General features: G+C 49.1%; 11 protein-coding genes and 1 non-coding gene across 12 annotated transcripts; 6 read left to right on the top strand and 6 right to left on the bottom strand.

Moving 5' to 3' along the window:
* Nucleotides 1-121: 121 nt before the first annotated feature.
* BO88DRAFT_447444 (LPS glycosyltransferase) lies at nt 122-1,706 on the bottom strand. Its single transcript, XM_025710371.1, has 4 exons — nt 1,402-1,706; nt 1,206-1,349; nt 1,073-1,152; nt 122-1,024 (listed from the first exon to the last, which is right to left on the bottom strand). The coding sequence occupies exons 1-4, from the start codon at nt 1,618-1,620 to the stop codon at nt 229-231; spliced, it is 1,239 nt and encodes a 412-aa protein (XP_025557568.1). The 5' UTR covers nt 1,621-1,706; the 3' UTR covers nt 122-228.
* A 530-nt stretch (nt 1,707-2,236) lies between these two features.
* Nucleotides 2,237-4,450, top strand: BO88DRAFT_352530 (fungal specific transcription factor domain-containing protein; the record flags this gene model as incomplete). Its single annotated transcript, XM_025703593.1, has 6 exons — nt 2,237-2,397; nt 2,454-2,548; nt 2,691-3,247; nt 3,317-4,002; nt 4,083-4,333; nt 4,389-4,450. Coding segments are annotated over 6 exons (1,812 nt in total), but the record flags the coding sequence as incomplete, so codon positions are not given.
* A 444-nt stretch (nt 4,451-4,894) lies between these two features.
* Nucleotides 4,895-5,937, bottom strand: BO88DRAFT_430145 (glycoside hydrolase family 16 protein; the record flags this gene model as incomplete). Its single annotated transcript, XM_025709221.1, has 3 exons — nt 4,895-4,943; nt 4,996-5,483; nt 5,566-5,937. 3 exons carry the CDS (start codon nt 5,935-5,937, stop codon nt 4,895-4,897), a joined length of 909 nt encoding a protein of 302 aa, XP_025557566.1.
* Nucleotides 5,938-6,625: 688 nt separating this feature from the next.
* BO88DRAFT_t259 lies at nt 6,626-6,696 on the top strand. Its single transcript has one exon. It is a non-coding gene; the product is annotated as a tRNA-His (tRNA).
* Nucleotides 6,697-7,232: 536 nt separating this feature from the next.
* BO88DRAFT_430144 (phytanoyl-CoA dioxygenase) lies at nt 7,233-8,548 on the bottom strand (the record flags this gene model as incomplete). The annotated part of the gene is made up of 5 exons (XM_025709220.1): nt 7,233-7,459; nt 7,515-7,569; nt 7,619-7,968; nt 8,017-8,123; nt 8,196-8,548. The coding sequence occupies 5 exons, from the start codon at nt 8,546-8,548 to the stop codon at nt 7,233-7,235; spliced, it is 1,092 nt and encodes a 363-aa protein (XP_025557565.1).
* An 809-nt stretch (nt 8,549-9,357) lies between these two features.
* On the bottom strand, nt 9,358-10,580 carry BO88DRAFT_491919 (uncharacterized protein; the record flags this gene model as incomplete). Its single annotated transcript, XM_025712884.1, has 4 exons — nt 9,358-9,761; nt 9,829-10,079; nt 10,140-10,250; nt 10,576-10,580. The coding sequence occupies 4 exons, from the start codon at nt 10,578-10,580 to the stop codon at nt 9,358-9,360; spliced, it is 771 nt and encodes a 256-aa protein (XP_025557564.1).
* A 1,551-nt stretch (nt 10,581-12,131) lies between these two features.
* Nucleotides 12,132-13,759, top strand: BO88DRAFT_475687 (NAD(P)-dependent alcohol dehydrogenase; the record flags this gene model as incomplete). Its single annotated transcript, XM_025711888.1, has 3 exons — nt 12,132-12,903; nt 12,963-13,395; nt 13,477-13,759. Exons 1-3 carry the CDS (start codon nt 12,621-12,623, stop codon nt 13,757-13,759), a joined length of 999 nt encoding a protein of 332 aa, XP_025557563.1. The 5' UTR covers nt 12,132-12,620.
* An 882-nt stretch (nt 13,760-14,641) lies between these two features.
* Nucleotides 14,642-15,671, top strand: BO88DRAFT_475678 (alpha/beta hydrolase). Its single transcript, XM_025711887.1, has one exon. The coding sequence runs from the start codon at nt 14,792-14,794 to the stop codon at nt 15,584-15,586; it is 795 nt and encodes a 264-aa protein (XP_025557562.1). The 5' UTR covers nt 14,642-14,791; the 3' UTR covers nt 15,587-15,671.
* Nucleotides 15,672-16,382: 711 nt separating this feature from the next.
* BO88DRAFT_458651 (uncharacterized protein) lies at nt 16,383-17,373 on the bottom strand (the record flags this gene model as incomplete). The annotated part of the gene is made up of 3 exons (XM_025711057.1): nt 16,383-16,792; nt 16,840-17,008; nt 17,338-17,373. 3 exons carry the CDS (start codon nt 17,371-17,373, stop codon nt 16,383-16,385), a joined length of 615 nt encoding a protein of 204 aa, XP_025557561.1.
* Nucleotides 17,374-18,284: 911 nt separating this feature from the next.
* Nucleotides 18,285-21,162, top strand: BO88DRAFT_408943 (C2H2-type zinc finger protein). The gene is made up of 5 exons (XM_025707834.1): nt 18,285-18,472; nt 18,533-18,649; nt 18,707-19,108; nt 19,168-20,556; nt 20,617-21,162. Exons 1-5 carry the CDS (start codon nt 18,358-18,360, stop codon nt 20,913-20,915), a joined length of 2,322 nt encoding a protein of 773 aa, XP_025557560.1. The 5' UTR covers nt 18,285-18,357; the 3' UTR covers nt 20,916-21,162.
* On the bottom strand, nt 20,917-22,553 carry BO88DRAFT_299342 (MFS general substrate transporter; the record flags this gene model as incomplete). Its single annotated transcript, XM_025702412.1, has 2 exons — nt 20,917-22,060; nt 22,165-22,553. Coding segments are annotated over 2 exons (1,533 nt in total), but the record flags the coding sequence as incomplete, so codon positions are not given.
* Nucleotides 22,554-23,001: 448 nt separating this feature from the next.
* Nucleotides 23,002-24,455, top strand: BO88DRAFT_298377 (Zn(II)2Cys6 transcription factor; the record flags this gene model as incomplete). Its single annotated transcript, XM_025702405.1, has 2 exons — nt 23,002-23,261; nt 23,282-24,455. Coding segments are annotated over 2 exons (1,434 nt in total), but the record flags the coding sequence as incomplete, so codon positions are not given.
* Between the last annotated feature and the right edge of the window lie 152 nt (nt 24,456-24,607).

The following is a 24,607-nucleotide window of genomic DNA, read 5'->3' as shown; positions in this document are numbered from 1 at the left end:
GACCTGCGACACATGCTGTGTATATCACATGTCATCAAATGAAGACGGATGTCAAGTTCAGGGACACAAGAGCATGCATGGTAAAGAACCAGTGACCGCTGTGGTTGTTTGTGCTATTCCGCCTGCAACAATTAAACAGTACCACAGCAAGTAAGCAATGCCTCTATCTAGCTAGCAGAGTTCATATACTTCGTATGATAAAGGAACATTCTGAAAAATGCTAATAACCTATCCTACACGACTCAACACCATCTCCTCATAATCCAACACATGCAACCCCCCCTCAATTCTCCTCACCTTCCTAAAATCCAACTTCGGCTTCATAACATCATTAACATTCGACACCACCACCCTTCCCCCATCCAGCAAAGTCCCCAAAATGAACATAGTACTGTAAACTAACCCCTGGAAACTCGCTCCCTCAAACGTCTTCTGCTCCCTTGGGCCATCATACTTATACTGGATATCCGACCCCTTCGAGGGTAACCTTGCGCCCTTCCAGTTCCCGAAAAGCGAGGGATGCGACGAAATACACCTCAAGTAACCGGTCTCGCACAATCTCCCCAACATGACATCATACACGACACTCTGACCAGGCGGCATGCTCTCGTCATCGGGTAAAACAGACAACGCTGCGAGTATCTTCTGTGCTGCGTTGAACGATACCGCATATGCACTGGAGCAGACTGCCAGTGAGGTTTTGCAGATAATGCGGTTATGTTTGATGTTGTCGACAAGTTCGTGGACAGCTGGGCCGGCCCAGTATTGCGGGAGGCCGTAGACGGGGATCGATGTTGGGTCATTCTTTATTATGTAGAAAGGAGTTTTCTTTTGGCATTTTGTACCGCAGTGGCCGAGCCAGAGAATGTCCCAGTCGTCCCCGTAGGGCGTGGTCTTGGGGTGAGATTCGGCTTGGAGGGCTAGGGTTCCTAGCGCGAACTCTTGTAGTTGGTTCTTGAGAGTCACGTCCCAGTCGACATCGTCTTCAAGTATTAGGGCGCTGGTTATGCGTTCTGAGACGATGCTAAATAAAGTCAGTTTTGTATCTGAGTTCTGGTGGAGATGTGATTACCGTTGCATCGCGTTCAGGTGGGCTCGCCAGCTGCCGATTTCACCGGCTAACATGCGAGGTCTATCGGGTTCGTCGTACCGCTGAAGAGAGTCTTAGGGGATAGTATGAGACATAGTAGCCAAATGAATCTTACTGGTGGATAGGCCTTCGGGCTCATGTCTTCAGAGGATACGCCATCAATCCAGTCCACGCGGAACTGCGTGACTGATGAGCCTAGTGTAATCGCATCCCGTTTATCAGGTCGACTGGGGAGGTTGATACAGAAAATCCTTTCGAACTAACTCTCGTTAGAACTCGAACATACTGTATGTTTTGGAATGAGAGCTTACCCCTAACGTTTCATTTGTGATTGTTGCCAGACTCAATCCGTCTGCTGAACGCAGCCCCTGCAACCCAGCATACCGTTCACCAGAACTTATCAACAATGTACCCCACAACACGAGAAGAAAAACAAGCGATAACCCCGCATAGAGCAATTTTCTTTGCCGATTCCGTTTGAATACTTGGATTGAAGGGGAGCTGGGCAGGTTCAATTTCAGTGCGCCCATAGTGAGCCGTCTAAGGACATGGCCGGTAGAGAGGGAGGTAGAAGAAGAAGGCGACCCCCAAAATCGATAATTCCGACCGAGGCGTTCCTTTCATACTGTGATCGCCAAACTGTGACGCCTGCTAGATAGGTGGAGATGAACTGATAGCCGGAAGCCTATCGTGATGGACTTGCATAGCCGGCGCTAAATGGGGCGATTTCATTCGCCAAAACCAACCGCTAAGCATACATTACGCACCACAAGCATCGAATGATCACAGCCGGATGTTCCAAGCGGGGGAACATGCTCACACCATTGTGAGCCATTGAAGGAAATGGCGGGCAAAGAAAGAGGAGAACCGGAGTCAGCCTCGCATGCTTTTCACATGTCCCAGACTATGTCCACTACAGGTATGGCGACAGCCCATTTTATTGTTGGTATTTGATCCCCCTAGTTAATCCCCTTATTTAACTTTCTTACGCATATTGCTAAGTATCACGCATTGAAATCAAATTCATTACTGAGACTTGGGTGTTCATGTTCTGCCCTACAACAATCATGAAGCCTGTCACGTGCCAAGCCATGGTGCATCCACAGCGTCACGTGGCATATCGCGCACCTCGCTGGTCCAAGCTTCTTGCTCGGTTCCACCTCGAAGACCCTTAATCTTTTTCTCATATTCATAAAAACATCAATGAGCTCATGTCCTCGGGTCAGGCGGGGATACTGCGGGTTGCGCCGGTGCAGAGGCGACGAGGCCGTCCAACCCGGGCGTGCGATGTTTGCCATGTTAGGAAGGTGAGAGCACCCACCCTGGATCTAGACACATACAATCTAACCACAGAACTATTTAGATCGCCTGTGATCGGGCGACACCAAAGTGTGACTGGTGTGCCTGTCATGATCTACAATGTACCTTTTCCAGATCTAGCCCCGGGGGCTCTTCAAGGTGGGCAATACTAGTGCCAAAGTCGAATTAGACTAACCCTGTTGTCTTCGCCAGTATAAAGCAACAAGGTAGCAGACCTAAATGTATGTATTGCCCTTGATAAAGTTCTTCTTTCCTTGCTGAGTAATATCATCTGAATGAGACCTCGCAAGCGCGAATCCTACAATCACGGCGTGGACTCCGGCCGTTGGCTACAATGACCCGTTTGCGGGCCGCCACTGGGGGAATGTATGCACGTTCGATGGCACGCCCATCTTCTCAGCAAGCGGCTTGCAATGGATAACCGCATGTACCGGAAGAGAGCTTACAGTCGCTCACTATCCAATATCCGAGGCTCCCAGGTGGCTAGACTCTGCTGATCCACCGTCTCCACTGCCTGACCAGAACCACTTATACGTAGAGATTCAGAAGTATCAAGCTTCTAAATTTGGCCTTTTCTTCCCTATCCTTGACCCCTCTCTGGTAACTCACACTATTCAAGCAGCATATTATGGACAGCTATCAACAGGATCGCCTTGTTTGACCTGCGCCAGGGCCGCAATTTTTGCTTTCTACTCGCTTGCGCTATCTGTGGTGCATGGGGACGAGGAGGGTGCGCTGGAGTCAAGCGTTAGATATGCTCGTGAGGCATATCGCCTTGTGCCAGAAGTCATCAAGGGAGCTGCAACACTGGATGGGCTGCAAGCTGTTCTTATGCTTGTGAGTCAGCCTTCTTAAAATGATGTCCAACGGAGATTAACTCTATCCCCCCAGTCTTTGTGTTGCCAGGGGCTTGCGGCAGACTTTTCAACCATCGATCACCTACTCGCAACGGTGACGCGGTTGATATACCAGCTGAGGCTGAATTTGTCCCCTGATCATGCGGGAGCTACCCCTCTAGCCGTCAATATCCACGCAAGACGTTTATTTCGCATAGCCTACGTTTGTGATAAAGGCTTGACTCTGCTAACTGGCCTTCCCCCACGCCTCGAGGACTCTGAATGTGATCCAACGCCTTCCCTCTTCGAAAACGTCAATGACCCTGCAAACATCACAAATGCATACCTTGACGCATACGTCTGCCTGGCGCGCATCCAGTCTTGCATTTACCGTGGGCTGTACTCCCCTGAGGCCCTGCGTCATTCGAACACAGATCTCTTCCGAACAATCCGGAACCTGGATGAGGATTTGGAGAAGTGGAAAAAAAGCTTACCGCTACCAAATCGACCCACGCTGATACCCGCTGCACACGACCTGGTATTTCAAAACACCGATATGCGGTTCTCGGTCTTTCATTTGCAATACCACCATTGTTTGCTTATGATTCACCAAGCCAGCAGCCGGTGCGCCTCGTGGATCGGGAATCAAGATACTCAGAGTACTTCCTCGAGCCTTGCGATCTCCGTGACGGCGAGTCGAGCCTTTCTTCGGACATTTGTCTTTCATCGTATGGAGCTGGGTCCGCATAACCTTCTGTGTGTTTTCCCCTGTTTTTTGGTCTCCCGCCTATGGCCAAATGGCCCACGCCAATTAATATGCTAACATCCAATACCAGTTTCTGTCTAACCTACTTCGTCCAAACCGCCATAAACCTATTTTGCAATATCCTCTCACACCCACTCCATGCTGAAAACAGTGAAGACATGAATCTCATGGGTCTAATCTCGGATCTTATTGCTGCTAAGAAGAGGCCCGGAGATCCTGCATGCTACGTCGGGAAGATTACCTTTGCGCAGGAGTTTATCCTTGAGCTGAAGCGGCTTGCTCAGTGTGCTGTCGATAGGGCAACTGCAGCTCGACAAGCAAGTATGACTAGGAACCACGCTTATTATCGCTCATCTACATTTCTATAATGTATCAGGTGTGGCTTATGCTCATAAGCTACACCCTGCTATAATTCCCGTGATGGAAGGAGGCACTTGACTGAAGTATAGTGTGAAAATGTACTATAATTGATACCGTTCATCGCAGACAAAATAATACCAAGTCTTGTTCGGCTATCCCCCCGAATACGCAAGAATGGACTGCCAGGGATGACGGTGCCAATAATCTCTGGGGCATATCCTATACTTCTGCAAAAAATTATATACTCGGCTGTACAAATCCCATGCTTAATTTGAAGTATCTTGCCATAAACTTTGCACTATAACGCAGAGCAACAGGTCCATCATCACTTTCTATATAGTACAGCTATGACCAGTCCCTTTGCAAGTTCCTCATCTATAATCTATCTGCTATTCATGACATCATATCTCGCCCCGGTATACTAGACGCGGTAAAGCTCCTGCCGCTATTACCTCTATATTGCCAGAATCCTCGGGGCAAGAAATAATATGCACAACCCCCAGATCGACACCGAAACCCCCATCACTGGGACGTTAAACTGAGAGCAACCCGGCCTCGACGCCCCAGCCCACTGAATCGAAGCAGTCGCAGGCGCAACACCCGCCGTCGTAGTAGAGCCGGACCCAGATCCGGAGCCAGAGGCATCAGCAGAAGCCGGCAGACTCGACACCTTACCCCCCTGCATCACAATACTCTCAAAGTCACCACTCTTATCACTATACGTATAGCTCTCCGCCGGATAATAATTAACGATATCCACACTCCTCACAACCATAGTAAACGGCGCCTGGGAGTATTCGGTCTCTCCACCCGGCCAATCAATCGTCCCCTGGTTATTATCCGGATCGCCACCAGCCCAGATCCCAATCCTGACCTGCATGGGAGTCTGCGGGTAGCGGGTCCCGTTCGCGGCGTCGGAGTAGGAAAGTGTGCGCGTGGCCGTGCCGTCGATGCTCCACGTCAGGGACTCTGGGGTCCAAGTTAGGGTATAGTTGTGAAAGGTAGATTGGGGGTCGTCGACGGGCTCCCAGGTCCAGCGGTTGGAGGTGGAGGAGTCGCCTTTGCCGAAGTAGTCGGTTCGGAGTTCGGTTGTGTAGCTTCCTAGGACTTCCTGGTTTGCAGGAGGAGGTATAAATTTAGCTGAGGGTGTCCTGGGTACAATGTGTGGTAGTGGTGGTGGTGGTGGTGTTTACCCAGTCGACTTCGTCGAGATCATCTGACTCTAGAACTATACTGCTGATTATGCCCGTGCCGGTGGACGCTTTCATTACGACGCTGATTTCGCCGAAGAAAATGTAATATGGCGTTTCGATTGTGGGTGCATCACCCTGCTGGTTGATTGTGAGTTCGACGCCCTCGGAGCTGATGGTTGGGTTGCCTGAGAGAGTCGTCCATTCTGCGAGTGTTGATGAGCTCTCGACGAAGTTGTAGTGTAGTGTGGTTTGTTTTGAGCCTGTGTCGGACGAGCAGGTCTTTTCTAGAGGGTTGCAGCTGGTGTAGGTCTGTGCAAGGGTATGGGGGAGTGTGAAGAGGAGCGCGGCGGTATATTTCAGTAATGGTGACATTTTAGGAAGCGGTGAGCCGCGATTGAAATTGATCTCTGAGGGACTAGTATGGATACTTTATGAGTGAGTTTATTGTTGGAATTCTGACGCAGTGGATGTTATATGTTGTGCCAAACTCATGGCCGAGTGTAAAATATATATTTCCCAGTAACATGGTGCTTTAGTACTCCGTATAATCTCGCCAACTTGATGCAACGACACCACACCTTCAATGACATGCTGCCAGCCTCTCAATTAACCTCGATCAACCATGATACCCGAGAGGTGGCTTGTAGGTTGTTTTAGTGCCTTCAGCTTCAAGTGCAGTCAGGTCACTGTGGTGGTTACTATGAAAAACAAAACGGGCTAGATTATCCCGCTTTGTCATTATATTGTGGAACTTGATCTAGAATCAGCGAATCATAGCCCAAGAAAGCTGTACTTTCCCGATTAGTCAGACTGTTATATGTTCCTGAAATCCAGTCGTCAAGTCTTCAAGAACTTAAGTGAGTGAACCACGAATCGAGATAATGATGCCAACCATAAGACAGCGAGCCAATGCGAAAGTGGCCACTCCATGTCATGTTAGCATGTAACCTAAACGCTGGCCCACTGAAGATCACCTCAACCTCGGCCCAACAACTAACCACCCTCTCAGATTATCCTTCCCCATATCAATCACTATCCGGAGACAAGTATCACAACAACAGGTGCTGTGGTCTAGTGGTATGACGTCACGTTGTGGCCGTGCCAGCCCCGGTTCGATTCCGGGCGGCGCCAATACGAATAATCATCTTTTTTTCTTTTCTTTTTTTGGTGGTACTTTTTCCTAGCTAAATTTGAGAAGATGTCTAAAAATAGGTGCCCCCATCTATATCTATACATAGTATAGTAGGTTCAAAATCTGCGGCTGCTACAAGTTCCTATAGCGGAGAAGATGTACCTGAATGTAAATTCACATATCTAGTCAAGAAAGAAAAAAAATGGAAAAGCCATTATGAATTGAGGATATCTCGAACGACGGGTTTTATTCATGTCTTTGTCTACTGCTTTCTGGATATTGAATTTTATACTAAATGTCTACAGATATTTGGGATACTATTCTGCAGTCCAGGGTAACTACTGGGGGAATGAATGATGTCCAATTCTTTAGCTGTTGTGCTGCACGGTAAGCAGCAGCTGTCCCTTATATCGGTCATCTACTCTTCCCAAGTATCTGATATGTGACCGTATTAGATGACGAATGCATGTCATTCGATTGCATAAGTAACAGCTATGACTCACTAACCAAAACAGCCTCTGAGCTGTGAAACCCTTCAGTATAGATCCAGCCCGATCAGTTCCCTCGCCCGCTTCGAAAGCACTGGGCTTTGTAACGGCCTCTTAATGGCCGCTTCGTAGGTGGGATGATCTGCCGGTGGCAGGTACTCCCTGACTCGAAAATCGGCCGGATCATGTGTTGTATTCTGCTTCGCTTCGAACGCCTGCAGGCGCACCTTCTTTGCCTCCTCTGAAATAGCGGCGGCCGGCTTGTAGCACACATCTTATTTTGGATAGTTAGTATTTTATACTAGCATGGGATGAAGCATTGGGCATACAGGCAGCGAAGCGGTCATTGACTGAAGAAGGAGCAGCGCCGTAATGGATCGTGCGCTAGTGCGCTATTAGCCAAGTACAAACTCAAGATCATTAGAGCACGCACCGAGTCCCAGAGTAGCAAATCGCCAGGCTCTGCGCACACCTTGGTCCATTTGCATCCTCTAGCCTCAAGCCACTGGCACATCTCCTCGTCAACACTCTGATAGGCCCACGTGCTCCATCCTCTTTCACCCTTCTTGTGGTCGAAGTGTTGCCACAACTCAGTGTAACAAGCGCTTGACCCTTCAAACACCATCAGCCCGCCATCCTCAGGGCCATTTGGGAGCAGGTTCACAATTCCCTGGACGGTGTCGAATTTGTTGTTAAAGGGGGACTGGTCGACATGCGCCCACGGCGCGAAAATAGGGTCTGTCTTGGGACGTTCCTTTTCGGGCAAGGAAAGGTTCAGCCCGTCTGCACAGTCAGTACTGGTCATCATGAGAAAAACATGGAAGAATATACCAAATGAGACTAGTAGCTCGCGGGTGCCCCAGATCTGCTCCCACTTCTCCACAAGCCCCGGCTCTGACTTCAAATCCCACACGAACTGCTCGTGGCCGACGCCGTACCTATGCTCGCGGCAGTGTTACTGCTGCCGCTGCTTATCACGGTGTGCACGATAGCAAATAATGGGTACAAACCTGCTGTAAAGCCCCCCGTGAGTGTGCCAGGGAAGGTTCGCTGCCTTACGGGTCGACGGGTCCTTGCGGTCGAACCCCAGATCCCAGCTCTCAAGCCATTCGTAGGCCTTGTCGGCATATGCCAGCGCGCGGTCCCTTGGTAGAGCACCGCGGACAACCGTCCAACCCTTGGTGTGAAGCTCGACCAGCCAATCGGGATGCTGTAGCAAGCGTGGTGAGCTGAATGCATGAATATAAGCAAGGATAGCGCGGTCGTAACGAACCTTTTCGGCATCCTCGTCAACAGCCGCGAGCCGGACGGTAGGGCGGACCTTGGTTTGCGTGCTGACGGTAGTCTCGATGAAAGTAGACATGGCTTATATTGGAAGTGGTTGATGGTAATCAAGCTTTGATGGTTGTCGATTTGGATACGAATGGGGAGGTGAGGTGGGGTTTGGTGATACTTGGTTAGTGTACTGACGTGATCAAAGCTCGATTTTGGCGGGCCAGTCACGCCATAGTATCTTATCTACTCAGCCTCAACTCTAGTTACAGCCAGAATGCTCTCATCGCATGCCGTATCATGATCGTTAGTCTTTTTATCGTATCCTCATACCAAAATAAAAACCACAAGACGGAGAAAAAATTGTTATCGAGAGAGCATTGGACCGTAGAGCTCTGTTGCAACATTCGCAGCCCTCTATGTGCGTCACTCAGTGTCTGACATATTTGAGAGCCGGTGACGATGCGGTCAACAGCCGAGTCATAACTCATCAATGATAGGGCTGATGGCACAGTTCAACAGACTGTTTAACCGCTCGCACTATGGCTGACTTGCCAGATAGTATTGCGGGCGGTGACAGAGTTTACAGACTATTCAGCCTGTTTGAATTTTCAGAAGTTGTAAGCCATGGTCTCTAGACTCTAGTCGAAGGCAGAGTTGGGTTGAAGCTCTGATCCATATCCCCTGGCAGTTTCTCGCGAGCGAAGGATATGTTTAAAAACCTTACTTTCGATTTGAAATGCATACCAGACACACTAAAAATTCCCCAGGCATCAAACAATGTGGATAAGCTTTTCTCCTTTCGCTTAACTCTAGCAGTCATGTCCTATATTGATTCAACCGTACATATATTATCAAAATCCCACCTGTACCTGACGGGAATGAAGTAAAGCCATCCAGCTAACCACTAGCTTTCCTGCCAATCACCGTAAGCCGAGTAAAGGCCCAGTACGCTCCTCCATGTGTTTCCTCCACAGCCTCGGGTATAAGCCGCGAGAATCTCTCACTTAGAGCCGAATTCTGTGTTGTGTGGGCGAGCATTTCAGGAACAATAAGGTTGCATTCATGTTTTGCTACGGCCATATAGGGCGGGGCATCTTTGACGTCGCTTTTTATCTCTTCCAGCTTTGCCTGCTGAAAGAAATAAGGAATCTCGGGAACCCAGTGAGGAGTAGTACGGTCATCCGCCCCCCTGCCTAAGCGCATGAGTTCCTTAAGGGCGTCGTCTTTGCAGTCCGGTCTGGTCTTTTCGATGCGATATGACAGGGCATCTACTTCGGCCCATTGGAGGTAGCCACCAGGCTCTGTGGGATAATCAGCATGCAATAGAACGTTGAGGGTGGGGCCCAAGGATTAATATTGGGTGCATACTCAATAGCTGTAAAACGTTCCCGATGACCCTCTCAGCCTCCAGGTCCTTTATTACGAAGGAAAAGTTCCGAACGTGAATAATATCATAGACACCACGGAGGTGATCAGGCGTCTCGGATAGTATGTCATATGAGTGTAGAGTCAGGTTTGAAGGAAGGCATTCTTTTGGGGGGAGAGCGCTGAAAGATATATCAAGGCCATCCAGGGATACGGTGCTCGGAAGTCGACGAGATAAATCTGTCAACCAGATTCTGGTTGGAGCGTTAGCAATAAGCTAGTTATTTTGTCCTTCTGCATGTTTTACCACCTACCCAGTGCCAGTGCCAACGTCAGCAATTCTCAAGTTTGGGTTGTTTGTAGGGATAGAAGGGTGGATATGGTAGCCGAATAGTTCAGTCCACAGATAATGTTGGAGGTTGATGCTGCGATTTCAATTAGCAGGTGTACATCGAGTCTATTGAGCGAAACGTCCCGGTTGTCATCATGGAAATCACGAGTGAAAACGTATTCGGGTTTAGTCATGATGTACTTATCGGTGAAATCTGATATGCAAGCTTTTAGCTGTCTTAGTATGATTGTATATAGAAAGCATTGGGGCTAGACCAGTTGTTTAGGTGGGTATAGTTAAGTATTCAGGAAGAAGCCTTTCGTCGACGAAGAAGAGGCACTTAATAGAGTAAGCTGCATAGATGACACGTCATAGAAGATTTCCTGGTCGTATAATGAGGGCAGCCACTGATAAAGGACGACATGATGCAATATCGGCTTTGAGCACACGTCGCAGAAACTGGACAACCGTCTGAGTGTTATCAAGTCAAGTAGCTGGAAGACAAGGAACCAGAAAACTATGTCAGCCCACATCCAAGCAAGGGACATAAAGCTTAGCTTGCGGAAAATTATAGTGCTGCTCTAATTAGAAAGGCTAACAATGCACGGCGCACATTGCTAGGGCATGGGGTGAGACAACCGGGATGTGGTAAGCTTCGGGGATGAATCAGTGGCTGGGGTTTCCAGGTATGTGAATCCTGGTGGTGATTTATTGATACGACGTCGTAGACTTTCGTTAACCATGGTTGATGAGAAGAGAAAGAAACAGGGAAAAGAATAGTCCAGGGAAAATTAAGGACGAAGGATGAAGAAAGGAAGATAGATGCGAATCGGAACGAGTCGAGATTCAACAGTCGATGAATAAGTGACTACCTGCCCTAGGAGATGTTGTATACCTGAAGCATAATGGATCTGTAACAACCACCCTAGAAATGAATACAGGCATTGGTCTATCGTACAAACTTTTATGTGAAACCTTGCGATCTTTGCAGCTTTTCGTCTTTGAGTAAACAGATTTACTGGAGAAGTATCTTATCAAGATGATCGGAGCCGATCGAGTGGGCCTAGTTCTGCAATTAGCACATCTACTGGCTTCTGTAAGGTAGGCTATGATGTGGACTCCACATCCCTAATTGCATCAAGCAAGTCAGTTCATGTCTAGTAAGACATCATATGTGGCGGTCTTTCCGAGAAACTGTTTCAGGGGCAAAATTGTGGCGAATCGACGGTTTTAGACCTAATGGGCAACGCGTTGTCACAGCAGCGCCAATGTTTATACTGAAAAGTTGCTATCTGTTAGGAGTCGGGTAATGAATACGTTTATCATGTCTATAGTTATTGTACGTCGTGGTTGGTGTAGCTAAAGAATTTGTTTTGGAGGCTACATTTGTGGACGATTGCTTGACAACGTCCGCTTTGATAGTCATTGTCTCCTCTTCTTTCACTGCCGGAAGAACGATCAGACTTAGTCGCTATTCCTCTTCATGACAGACTTGCGGTGAGTAGGGCCGTTCAGATCCTACCAGTCAACATGACTGATGCAAGCCATGACCACCCAGCCTCACTTAGTTTCAGACTAACGATAACGAGGCTCGGGTGAAGGCAAAGCATGGCCGTAAGAGCTAATCCAGACGAGTGACAAATATTGACGCAGGAGGCTTCCATTTTTTATGATGGTGTAAGTTAGCGGCAACGGCCTTAATATACCGACCCCATTGCTCTATGACGTGCAGAGTCCTTAGTGGCCCACGTGAGTAGATCAAGAAATTCCATGTAGCAAACTCTCGCGAATAAACTGCTGGATCATACCACGTGTGAAGATTTGACCCTGGAGTTCGAAAGCCGGAATTGGGGATCGACAACAACGTCTCGGGAAGGCGATAGAACAGCCTCGGCACGGCAGCAAGTGGATCCGTGGCGCCATAAAAGCCCTTCTCGAATTCTTCTCTTCTCGGCCCGTTGTCGGCACCGATTCGAATAGAGTCATGAAAAACCTTATCTCGAACCAAAAGCTACCATTTACTTGGTCAACGGTATCTTGGCACTCAGATTGAACCAAAGAGATATGATATAGATAACATATAATTGCAAATAACCCTGCGAGGCGTGAGTGAAAAGTCCCTGCGGTCTGGTGTGCGACATGCGGACTTCGTTCGGAAAATCTGCGGTAGGGAGGTGGATCTGGTGGACCAAACTTGCCGTTACGTTCCTTGAATTGCACTCCACAGAAGCCGACGTGAAGTTTTCTTCACTTGTTCCCTGGGTTTCCACAGGATAACGTTACTCAAATGGCAGCAACGCCGTGAGCCGTTTCGGTTTGCTCGGACCAGTCCCTATTAATAATGTATGATCAGGATCGTAGAGACGGGGCGTTTATAAAGACTGGGTAGGCCAATTTTTCGTTAGGATCCATCCATCTCTCTTCCTCCTAGATACCCCTCACATTATTCAAAATCTCTCCAACCATGAGCGTTACGTACGACGTGTTCCGTGGCTCTGCCGAGGGCCGCATTGTCGCTGACAAGGCTTCGTCCACCCTTGGACACAATGAGGTCTTCATTGAGACCACCCACTCTGGTCTTTGCGGCACAGATGAGCACTACCTCAAGACCAACCAGGTGCTCGGTCATGAGGGTATTGGAATTGTCAAGTCTCTTGGCCCCGGTGTTACCTCCGTGAAGGTTGGAGACCGTGTTGGATTCGGATACACCCACAGCATCTGCACTTCCTGTGACAACTGCGCTACTGGTACTTCCCCTACGTGTATGACACATGAATCATTATGTAGGCTAACCCATTCGAACTAGGCTGGGATCAGTACTGCGAGAACCAGAAGCAGTACGGTTTCCACGACTTCGACAACGGAACCTTCAGCTACGGTGCTGTCTGGGACGCCAACTGCGTCTACCCCATTCCCGATGGCTACGACTCCGCATATGCTGCTCCTCTCATGTGCGCTGGTGCTACTGTCTGGACTGTCTTGAGCGAGTATGGCATTCGTTCGACTGACCGCGTCGCCGTTATGGGCATTGGTGGTCTTGGTCACGTTGCCATCAAGCTGGCTGCTGCCATGGGTTGCCACGTCGTTGTCCTTTCCAGCTCTGAGTCCAAGCGCCAGGAAGCTATGGACTTTGGTGCTTCTGAGTTCCACGTTTTCAAGTCTGGTGATGCTGTTCCTGAGGGCTTCAAGCCCGTCAAGCACCTCTTGCTTTGCGGCAATGCCGGTGTGGATTACCCTTCGTACGTTGGCCTCCTGCCCCCCTTATCGCTTTCTCCTCTGCGTAGTAGCTTCGTTCGTGCATATAGCTAACGTGAAAACAGTCTCATTCCCCTGATGGCCACCCACGGTAGCATCTACCCTCTGACTGTGGCTTTCGAGCCTGCTAAGGTGCCCATGCTCGGCCTCGTATGGAGGGGTGTCCGCATCCAGGGTTCCCTGGTTGCTTCCCGCCAGAGCATCCGCAGCCTTCTCGAGTTCGCTGCCAGGAAGAAGATCTACCCCACCATCATGACCTTCCCCTTGAACAAGGAGGGTATTGAGGAGGCCATGCAGACCCTGCGCGAGGGCAAGATGAGATACCGTGGTGTGCTGGTTCGCCAGTAGACACGATCACGATCTCTTTTCCTTTTTTATTGTTGCTACCTGTAGTATTAGTCACGATGATGATAATGTTGAGATAGAATAAATAGATAGAATTATAATCGTATGATGATGATGCCCGATTAGGAATGCCCGCTAGACTTGCCGGAAATAGACATCCGGTTCCTCCCACTTGAGTGCCTCAGGTTAGCACCAGCTTCGGACAATCACCGAGCCGAAAGACAAACAGTGCAAATGTTTTTATTACGTTTCATCGCCTAGCAGTCACATGACTGGCCATCGATAGCACCAGCACTGCCCTAGATTATATATATAGAAACTAGTGACCCTTGCATCCATCAGTGAATGTCTTTAATGATCTAAATCTAGAACGATGTATGAAAGTTTACTTGTATCTCCATTTGTTGCGCCGCTCAGTAATGACATGTGTAAATAGCGGTTGTGGGGCAAGGTATTGTCATTCTTGTTTCGAATGGGGAAAATTGTCAGTGTTCATACTAATTGATACCCCCATCTTGATTTGAATTGCAGTACACTTAGACGGATAAGAGGAAGAAGGCAATCCAAGGCATTGCAATTTGTAACCTCGGCGAAAGCACCATCTCTGATGGCAAAATGCAGCTGATGATGGCCTGTCTGTTTCAAATCATTAACGTACCCAAAATACTTCTTTTACTTCAATTGCCGCATATAGAGAGACTCAACTAATTAAAGTATTGGAATTCTCCGCAGTTGTGGCTCCGTGCGTGGAATTACCCGACCTTTGAACGGCCAACAAGCCATGGTAAGGATAGGTAAGCACTAAAGTTCCTAAGCTACTACTAGTTTACTACTAAGCGTAGCATTGAATGGGGTATCGATAGAGTCGAACTAACAGCTCACAGCCTTGCCTTACCATTCTTTTCTCGTCTTCCTAAACTCTGCCCCACTCTTATGGGCGTGAGTATAAGTATCTCCCCAAGCATTCTCAGCCCCTCTGCTTTTTCGAATCCTACCTCTTTCCATCCCTAAACCACTACATAGTACACAACAGCAATGTCTGCCTCCAAGCCCGTGATCCTCCTCATCTCAGGAGGCTGGCACGTTCCCACCTCATACGACAAGCTCACCAACCTTCTCAAGTCATCCGGGCACGAAGTCCACGTCCCCGAGCTACCCTCAATGAACGGCGCGCGGCCCCCAACAGCCGATCTAGAAACCGACACAACTGCTTTTCGCGAATACGCATTGAACCTCGCCAACGCTGGCAAAAATGTCATTGTGATCTCCCATTCCTACGGCGGCCAAGTAGCTACCAATAGTCTTTCGGACCTAGCAATCTCAAACCGCAGCAAACAAGGTCTGACTGGTGGAGTACTTCACATTGTCTCACTGTCTTCCTTCACCGTTACTGAAGGACGAAGCATGTTTGACATCGTGGATCAGTTCGGTCACGCGTCGTTGATGCCCGTGGCATTCGATTTCGCGGAGGATGGAACCTGCGTGGACCGCGACCCCAAAGGTCTGCTTGTTACGCCTGGTCCGGATGAGGCTGAGTCTGAGGTAGAATGGTATCTGGGGACCCTCCAGAGGTGGAATGGCAAGTGCATGTACCAGCCTATTACCGCCGAGCGGGCTGCTTGGAGGGATATTCCTGTGACGTGTGTCTTGTCGACTAGGGATATGACTGTTCCTGTTGACTACCAGAGGTGGATGGTTGATATGATGAAGAAGGAGGGGGCAGAGGTTGAGGCTTTTGAGCTGGATGCGGGTCACTCGGTTGATTTCAGTAAGGCCAATGAGGTGTCTGAGATTGTGAATAATGTGGTAGCCCGCTATGAGGGGAAGTAATGCGATTGCAATTTAGATAGCTACGAGGCTCACTCGGCTTATTTTAAAACTCAGAAGGGCCTTAAGAAACCTGCCTTGTGTGCGGCTGAATTTCAGAGAACCACGTTAGGCACTGACCCTGGACATTCTCCTTACCGGTCCTGGCATATCACGGTCCCTTCGAAATCCCCATAACTCCCGCGAATAGTTACGTTCAAACCAGTCTTTATCCTCATAGGCCGGTTCGGTTTCGTGAGTTGAGCCGGCCTGAATCGAATTGCCCAATAACATATGATCAGGTGGAGCACGCCATCAGAATCTAGTCTATCATATTGGCACATCCCCCACGCACCAGTCAATGTGGCCCAAACCAGCCAGCCGCAACTCAAGAGCTAACGCGCCGACCCTTGCCGCCTGTAATTGTGCTCATCGCCTCGCAGCACTAGGCTACAATTGCCCCACGCGGCGCAGGAGGTGTGCATTACTACCAGCCTGAACTTGCAATTCTACCAATTAAACCATCTGAATCAAATCTCTCAATCCAGTATTTTGTTAGTTAATAGTTTCGGATTGTCAGGGAGAAGTGCTTGTCTAAGCTGACTTGATCTTTAATGTTTCACTTAGTTTCCTCGGAATATCCGACCTTTCACTATTAATGGAGTCGCCGTAAACACCTCTCTATCCCATTTGCTAGTATTTTGACAGTTTGTAAATCATTGAATGATAATCTCTAATTACTCCAGCATCCAAGCTTTCATTTTAAATTTTATGACTTATGCAATAGCCCGAACCCATATCTATCTCTCCGCTTAACCCGTCAAGCACGTCTCTGCCCCCGCCCCTTAGTGAACCACACCACCACATAAACCAACATAAAGTTCGTACAGCAAAACCCCACAAAAACCGCCCAATTCCACCAGCGCTGCCCATACGAATAATCCAACGTTCCCAGACACTCATCACCCACCGAATACGGACAATATGAGCAATCTGCCGTCGCGTTCAGATTAACGATGTAGCCGGGGTTATTGCCCAAGAAGGCCGCCGTATACTGGCCACAAGTACTGCCTGGCGGGGCATCAAACACAACAAGATCACTCGAGGAACACTCAACTGCCACACCGTGAAGGACCGAACCGAGCGGAGCGCCGAAGAAGTAGCGCATGGGATCGATCCAAAATAGCCAGGGGCGGTAGAAATCGTTCAGGTATGCATGGGGAGTCAAGTCTCCAGAAACAATGATCAGGATGGCCCAGAAGAGGGAATTAGCGTACCCGCTAGAGTTGCGGATGGGAAGAGCGCAGCTAGGAGGTGGGAGTACCCCGTTCCAAAGATACCGAGGAGGATCCACATGAAGTAGTAGAGTCCGGCAATGGGGGTGTCATTTGGATAGCCAACGGTCCAGTAGGCGGTTAGGTAGACCAATGTATAGGCGAGCAGCCACTAGCGATGGTGCAGTTAGCGAGCGTTTTACCTTTTCCGAGTGTAATCTCAAGAAAAGGATTCGAACCTACTTGAGACGAGGAAAACTGCCTGCTAAGTTCTCTTCCAGATTAACCTCGCACGTGGAAAGGAATAGAGCATGCTTAGCATATTTCATGATATCGAGGCTTAGTGTCTTTCCGGTAATTGGCCCGTGATGCTCCAATATATCAAAGCACTGAATTCGGCGTTTCACTGACGTGAAGATATTCAAGGCATGTTCGACAGTGACGGATGTATTTAGAACATCATAAAGCAGGGTCCCGCATGCTGACAATTTAGTTAGCCACCGTTGCATCGTTTCGGATGCATTTAGCCCTCTCCATGATGGCGCTGCTGGCAATATTGATGATTTCCTTGGCAGACAGAAATGAAAAATAAATTGAGGCCTGAAGTCTTTCGACTCCATGTGGATTGGATGCGCGGTTCTGTTCAGATCCAAGTAGGCTGCAATATACCATGGCGGGCCTACCAGTCATCATCATAATTAAGTGGAACGCGAGCCCAAGATGTGTGCACTGGATCTCCCGCCATACCGAGCTCGCTCTTGGGACGATTTAGACTGGCAAATTATAGATAAGATGGTAAGGAGCGCTCAATCTGGTGCAACGTGGCATCACACTCCTGATCGTGTTGTTTAGCTTGCGATGGTCGTATATTGTGTGCAAGTTGGATGAAGAGAATATACCGCTGGAGACCTTTTCGGTCAGTTGCCCAATTTGTGCCATTGCCCTCAAGTATGCGCATTCCGTCAGGGGACCGTCCGAGCTTTTTATGGGCTCGCCGCACGGTGATTCTACTTTGAGCCGGACGGTCTTCTAGGTCCTACTCCACTGGATCCTGTACCGGCCTTTGTTTTTTTACTTTTACATTTATTTCTATTTCTTTCTTATTGAAAGATGCACTTGTCCAGCAGTTCGAGTTGCTTATAAATCAATTTTTCGGGGTCTCCATCTACCATGAAAGTCTGTCGTGAACGTTAACGAACTCAAAGACGTAATACACCAGATTTAAAATATCAACGAAGGATAATAGTCTCTAACTACTTCTTCTCAAATGATAATTTCTCTGAAGACTTAGTAATATAATGTCTATCGAAGTGGCGTTTACGGCCCATATTAGTACCCATTATGAATGGATGCCGAGCGGTGGCGATCCCTGGCTTGAACCCGAAAAATTGGAGACCCCAACAATCTCCAAACCCAGGAGAACTTTCGGCTTCTAGCAATTTACGATACTCATCTTCCCGGGGCACTCCCTTCCAATTACTTAATTGATAATGCCACTGATCGTCGCACATGAGCCAAGCAATGTCCTACCGCTCATTGAGTCCTGCCTCAGCTGCCCGTCGCGAGGAGCTGACATGCAAAATATGTTCTCGCACCTTCAACCGCCATGAGCATTTACAGCGACACACCCGCACTCGTAGGGTTTCAATGTAACTGAGACCATGATGTATCTACTGCTGACGAAGCGACTATCCAGATACAAAAGACAAACCGTACATTTGCTCATGTGGTCGTTCATTTTCTAGGAAAGACTTGTTAACCCGTCATGAACGCCTGAGCCATGGTCTTGATGGGAGACAAGGAGCCGTTCGAGGTGCATATCCATGTCCTTCTGGTCTATGAGTAGACATTCTAAGCCACATCATAACAGAAAATGTATCTCCTCGACGGAGACAACCAACGGGCATCACAGATGTTTCGTTAACCCTGTATCACCAAAGGAATCAGGGAGACTTCATGCCTCGTAGCATCTCGAATGAGTTTCCCGAATCGAGCATGTTTCCGCAAATGGATGCCAGTCCGCTAGATGATATACCGGATCGCTTCATATATCCGTCCGCGAACAATTTGCCTGCGACCTTCGATGACCCGATCTCCGAGTTCACCAGGTTCTTGACTCATGGTGATGGGAATCATGACCCGGAAGAAATGCTGGTCGACCCAAGTCTTGCAATGCATGAACCCACCATGCCCGATAATGGACTGCTTCAAAACTCTACGCCAGACAGTATCGACATATCCTCGCGCGTACCAGACGACCCTTCCGGTGATGGTTAGATCGTTTGCCCGTTCTCCAACCACTTCTACTTCTGTAACTAACCTCCGCGACAGATGATTTCCACGAGCTGAAACCCCTCAGCTGCCCGTGGCTTTTAACCAACAACCAATATCTACAGATTAGCAGTTCCATTTCACCGTTTCAGGAAGTGATCCCGAATCAATTTAGGATGCCTTCCAAGATGGCCCTGGCACGCTATCTACTAGGTTACGTTGAAGGGTTCAGTGATCACCACCCCTTCATCCACGTACCTACACTAAATTTAACATCCTTTGTTGATACCCCAGAGCTCATTTTGGCACTTCTAGCTATCGGCGCTCAATATCGATATGAATCAAGAACTGCTAGGTCATTATACCGAGCAAGCCGGTCTATCGTTCTAGAACGTCTTCGCAAAGTGGAAGGTCTTGCCGACACTGCTTCCGTCCATCTTTACCAGGGCAACTTACATCCTGCACCAGCCCATGGAGAACATCACTTAGATCAAACTCAAGCTCTGCTCTTATTAGCTATCTACTGCTTCTGGCACAGTAGCTCTGACATGCTGCAAGAATGGTACCAATATCTCAGCCTAATTGCGGCCTCCCTCCGCCGACTCGGTCTATCTGAAGGGAAACACAACGACAAGATCAGTTGGGCTCAATGGATTAAACAGGAAACGAAGCGACGTACACAATTTTTTGGTTGGTATTTGCTGAACTTTCAGGCCATCATCTACGATAATCCCCCCTTACTTCTTACGCGCGAACTGAACCTTCAGCTGCCGTCATCATGCCAGGAATGGGTCGCTCGAACGGAAACCGAATGGGAAAGAACCAGGAGTCATACGCTGTCCCGTGTTATGCTGAAGGAGGCACACGCGGTCCATCTTGCAGAGTCCAGTGATATATCTGCAAATGTGGAGTCATCCCCGATGGGGAATTATATACTTATACACGCAGTGATTCAACGTATCTACATGATGCATCAAGTCTCTCTGGACCCTCAGATACAAAGGCTCTCCGCGCGAGACGTTCAAGGACTAGAGACCGCGCTGAACCGCTGGCGACACACGTGGTGTCATTCCCCTGAATCCAAACTGGACCTGCATGATCCATACGGTTCGCTATCCTTCTCGGCCACCGCATTACTGGGCGTAGCGCATGTTCGCCTGCATTACAATCTTGGGCAGTGGCGGGACTTGCAGAGCGGAGATCCGGCGACCGTTGCCGCAACTTTACATGAAGCGCCGTTGCCCCAACGCGGCTCTCACCTCGTACACGCTCTGTTGCATTCCGTCCATGCACTTAATATTCCCGTGCAGGTCGGAATATCATACCTCTCGCGGTGTAAATCTTTTGGATGGAGCGTGGACCATGCGGTGTGCGACCTGGAATGCGCCATCTTTTTGAGTAAGTGGCTGCAGATGGTCGCCCAGTCCCACGTCGAGCAGCCGCTCTCTGGTATGTCGGACAGATGTTTGCGCTCTCCGCTGCTCGTCATTTGGCTGACTTGACTTATAGCGCTCGAGACACGCCTCATTCGATGGATAATACGCGTAGTGCGCGAAGCGCTCGTATCCCAAGACGAGACGATCAGTCTCAGTTATGACATTGATGGGTATCGGCCAGAGACTATGAGGAGAACAGCTACTTTCCTCAGTTTTGCAGTGGTCAAAGTCTGGGCGCAGATGTTCAAAGTTTGCAATAGTCCATGGCCAATGGTACTGCTCATTGGGAAAAGTCTGGATCGGTATGCATCATTGATGGAGGGGCCCCTTTCGGTGGATGTGGAGAGCTCAGAGCTCGGGTCTAATCCATGATCTCGCGCGCCAATTTGCTTCGTTTTCTAATGGAAGGTCCACACCAGACAAGAATCCAGGGAACAAGAGTAAGGGCCAGTCCAAGGCCTCCGAGTAAACTGGCCGCGGCACCAAAACCCAGATTGTCGAATAATTGCCGGGAGACCAATGGGAAAATCCCGCCCAACATGTTTCGACAGAAGCTCTGTGCAGCAAGCGCGGAACTGGCGTAGCGATGATATGTATCTGCCAGATAGTTGAACACCGACAAATATACCGAAAATATTCCGACAGTAGAGATCCCCACCGCCACTGTAGGGACCATCCAATGTACCTGGTACTGCGCCGACCAGCCGAATAGAAACAAGCCCAAAGGTAGGAGTAAGCTCTCAACGCAAGTAAAATATAGCCTATGTTCTGGTACGGAATTCCAGGGCTTGTGGCGGTCCACCTTTCCTTTATTCCAATAACGCGCGATTAATGACTCCTGCACGATACATACGCTCAGAGCCAGCGTTGTGCCGATGCACGAAGACGCGAAGACGGCATTGGCGGTAGAGAGTGAGAGCATGTAGGCGGACTGGAAGACCAATGGGATGGCAGAGAGGTTAATGTATAGGACAGACCAACTGAAAGCCGCCCAGAGAGAGAAGAAGAAGACAACCGGCTCAGTGAACAGCATTGTGAAGGGGCGCATCAGTGATGTTTGGAGGAGTTGTAGGATACCGGCTCGTTCCTCATCCGCAGGCACCTTCCAACGCACGTGATTCATGTTTGTGTCCGCTGGCGCTTTTTCTCTGTCGTCCCCCTCGGCTTGTCTCGTTGCGGCGGTGGCCTTTTCCATGGCTTCATGCCACTGATTCAACCGGCGAGCTTTTTCACGCAGAATGACGGGTCCTCGTGTTTCGCGGAAGAAAACTAGGACAGCAGCCGTAATCAGACCAGCGATTATGATCTGAATATAGAATATCCAGCGCCAGGTGGTATATTGGCTGATAAACCCGCAGACCAAGGGGCCGAGGCCGGTTCCGAAGAGCGCGGCCCAAGAGAAAAGAGCCATTGGAGCGTTACGATTCTGAGCATGGTATATGTCCGCGATGATGCCACCAACCATGGTTGAGAAGGTCGAGCCTCCAATTCCGCAGAAGAATCGAGCCACTAGCATTCTGTACGACATCCCTCCTTGGTGGAGGCTGAGCATTAGCATATTGTACGTCGTAGGCGGCGAGACGCCTAGAAATGTCAAGAATCATATCAATCATGCACCTACCCAGAATAAAGTCGAGTAACTGCACAACATACTTGGCATATCGTGAATAGGATAGCAGTGGCAATGAAGACAAGCTTTCGGCCATAGATCTCTGAGAAAGGGGCGAGAAACATGGGGCCGATCGCGAAGCCACTGGTAAAGGTCGTGATCCCAACTAAGACCGGAATTCGACTGACATGCCATTCAGTCTCCATTTGAGCTGCCCCAGGACTATAGCAGCTCGCTGCAAAGGAGGCAAATAGTGTTGCTAGGCATGAGACTATTGTCATCAAGCCTTTGTACTGTGGTGTCCATTCGTAGGGAGATCCAAGGGATTTCAAATTCGGGGGAGGGATAGGATGCGGCCCAGAGAGGAACGAGAGATCTGTCTTGAAATCTAAATTGTGATAGCGTGGCTGCCGTTCGTCTGCTATCAACGTTGGCCGAGACTGTTCCTCCTCCTTACTGCTGGTGATGGACATCTTGCCCTGTTCGTTTGATGAACCAAGGAATGGCGCGCAAAGGTCTGGCAAGGTAGGATAAATTGATACAGCACATATCTTCACTATTCTAGACTTGCAAGGGGTGTGTAGACCAATATATTCGTATTGCGGATGAACGGACGGCTGCAGATCTGCGGACGAATGCGGTGTTGTTGCGGCATTGATGCGGCCCGCAGAGCCCGCAGCGAAGTGCGTGGAGCACGACGCATACCAACTGCAAAATCCATACTGGATTGGGGTCTCCAAGCACTGGTGCATGTGACATGCCGGCCTACGTCAATCGAGGCGCTGCAAACTCCGAATCCCCCGGGGAGGCAGTGATCTGCCGGCACAGAAGATGTTTCACCTCCCTCGGCCATCATCACCCAGCATGGAGCCGCGGTCAAAGAAAGCCTGCATATCTTGCAGAGATCGCAAGCGCAAATGTGACGGCGAACTTCCTTGCTCGTATTGTATCCGCACGCATCACGAATGCTTCTATCAACAGACACGTCGCACGAGGTCAACTCCCCGAAAGCGCTCGTCGGAAGACCCCAGCAGCCGTGAGGGTCAGAGCTCCTCAACGGATGAACGAACCCAGCTTCAACTTTTAGAGGCCAACTCACCCGCAGTCTCGTGCAAAGGTTGACGAATAGAGGCGAAACTCCCAGTATAGCTTTGCCGGTGCACTGCTACGCATATAACTTAGGATTCGACGCCGATGTCAATTTTCTTCCTAATGTAATAGGCCTGACAGAGCTTGTGACGAAAAGGGAGATGGCTCGCCTTGCCAACGTATACTTTGCTCAAATCAGCCCAGTATACGACTTCATCGACCGTATTGCAGTGGAGCAGGCTATCATAACTCGCTGGAATGATCCAGTGCCATGGAATGGGGTTGACTCCCTTCTACTTGGTATTGCAGCGCTGGGATGTGTGTTCGACAAGGGCAGCCACATAAAAGGCTCAGATCTCGAGCGGCAACTTGTTTATAGTGCACGCATGACTCTAGAATATTCAAGCCAGCTCGCGCAGCCTCATGTGAACCATGTAGTTGGATGGCTACTCCGCGTCATCTATCTGCGAATTAACAGTACACCACATGCCACATGGATGGCTAGCTGTACACTGATGCACATGATTGAAACCAGCAAGCTTCACTTCGAAAACGACACTGAGTCCATACTTTTCCAGCACTCTTCTGATTATTGTCCTCCTGAAGAGCGCCGCAAAATCTACCATGTCGCTCGGTTGTTCAACATTTGGGTTTCGTTAGACTTTGGTAAATCGCAAATAGACTTACGAGGAGCATCGACCCAGCCGCCACAAACAAGCTGGACTACCGAGCAACGAGAGTTATATCTTGTCTCCGTACTGCTCACTTCCGCCGAACATTATTATAATCTGGGTGAGCTAGAGAGCGCACTACGTAACGTATGTGAGCTACAACCATCTCCTCCCATGCTTCAACTACTCCAGTGTAATATTGCACTCTGCATCTTCCGTCGCGCAATTTCACTAGAGAAATCACTTCCCGCGTGGGCGCAGGATTTGATCTTGGATTTGATGCGTACCAGCACCGGTATTGTTGAAGGGCTAGTCGCACAGTCCTCGCCATGGTGGCATGTTCTGAACATCCCCTTTCAGATTGTGTGCGTGTTACTTTTGATAGATCGGCCACGAGCTCTGGAGACTCTGGATGATGCTCTGCGAACTCTTCACAAAGTGGCAACGCACTACGATACACAGATGGCGAAGGAGGCATATGATGTGGCGTTATCTCTCGTCCAGCAGCATCGAGACCAACGGTCAGAGGCATTATCCATTCTAGACAGAGTATTAGAGAGGCATAGCAATCAGTGGATTTCCTAGACGTTGCTGTTTTTCTTCGGGTGGGGAAAATTGACTGCTGCTCGGGGTCTCCAATGAATAATATTACTATATCCACGAGATGAATTTATATGGCAAAATGGTCCCATTCG

Source organism: Aspergillus vadensis, assembly GCF_003184925.1.
Source record: "Aspergillus vadensis CBS 113365 unplaced genomic scaffold BO88scaffold_36, whole genome shotgun sequence".
NCBI lineage: Eukaryota > Fungi > Ascomycota > Eurotiomycetes > Eurotiales > Aspergillaceae > Aspergillus > Aspergillus vadensis.
The sequence above is the reverse complement of the archived record's forward strand: the minus strand, read 5'-3'. Positions and strand labels throughout refer to the sequence as shown.

Excerpts from the sequence above, each read along its gene's own strand:
- BO88DRAFT_447444 (XM_025710371.1), bottom strand. The coding sequence starts at position 1,620 with ATGGGCGCACTGAAATTGAACCTGCCCAGCTCCCCTTCAATCCAAGTA. Across the intron at positions 1,350-1,401 it reads TCACAAATGAAACGTTAGGG|TTCGAAAGGATTTTCTGTAT; the intron begins GTAAGCTCTCAT and ends AACGAGAGTTAG. Across the intron at positions 1,153-1,205 it reads GCCCGAAGGCCTATCCACCA|CGGTACGACGAACCCGATAG; the intron begins GTAAGATTCATT and ends GACTCTCTTCAG.
- BO88DRAFT_475678 (XM_025711887.1), top strand. The coding sequence starts at position 14,792 with ATGTCTGCCTCCAAGCCCGTGATCCTCCTCATCTCAGGAGGCTGGCAC.
- BO88DRAFT_408943 (XM_025707834.1), top strand. The coding sequence starts at position 18,358 with ATGTCCTACCGCTCATTGAGTCCTGCCTCAGCTGCCCGTCGCGAGGAG. Across the intron at positions 18,650-18,706 it reads GAGACAAGGAGCCGTTCGAG|AAAATGTATCTCCTCGACGG; the intron begins GTGCATATCCAT and ends ACATCATAACAG. Across the intron at positions 19,109-19,167 it reads AGACGACCCTTCCGGTGATG|ATGATTTCCACGAGCTGAAA; the intron begins GTTAGATCGTTT and ends CCTCCGCGACAG.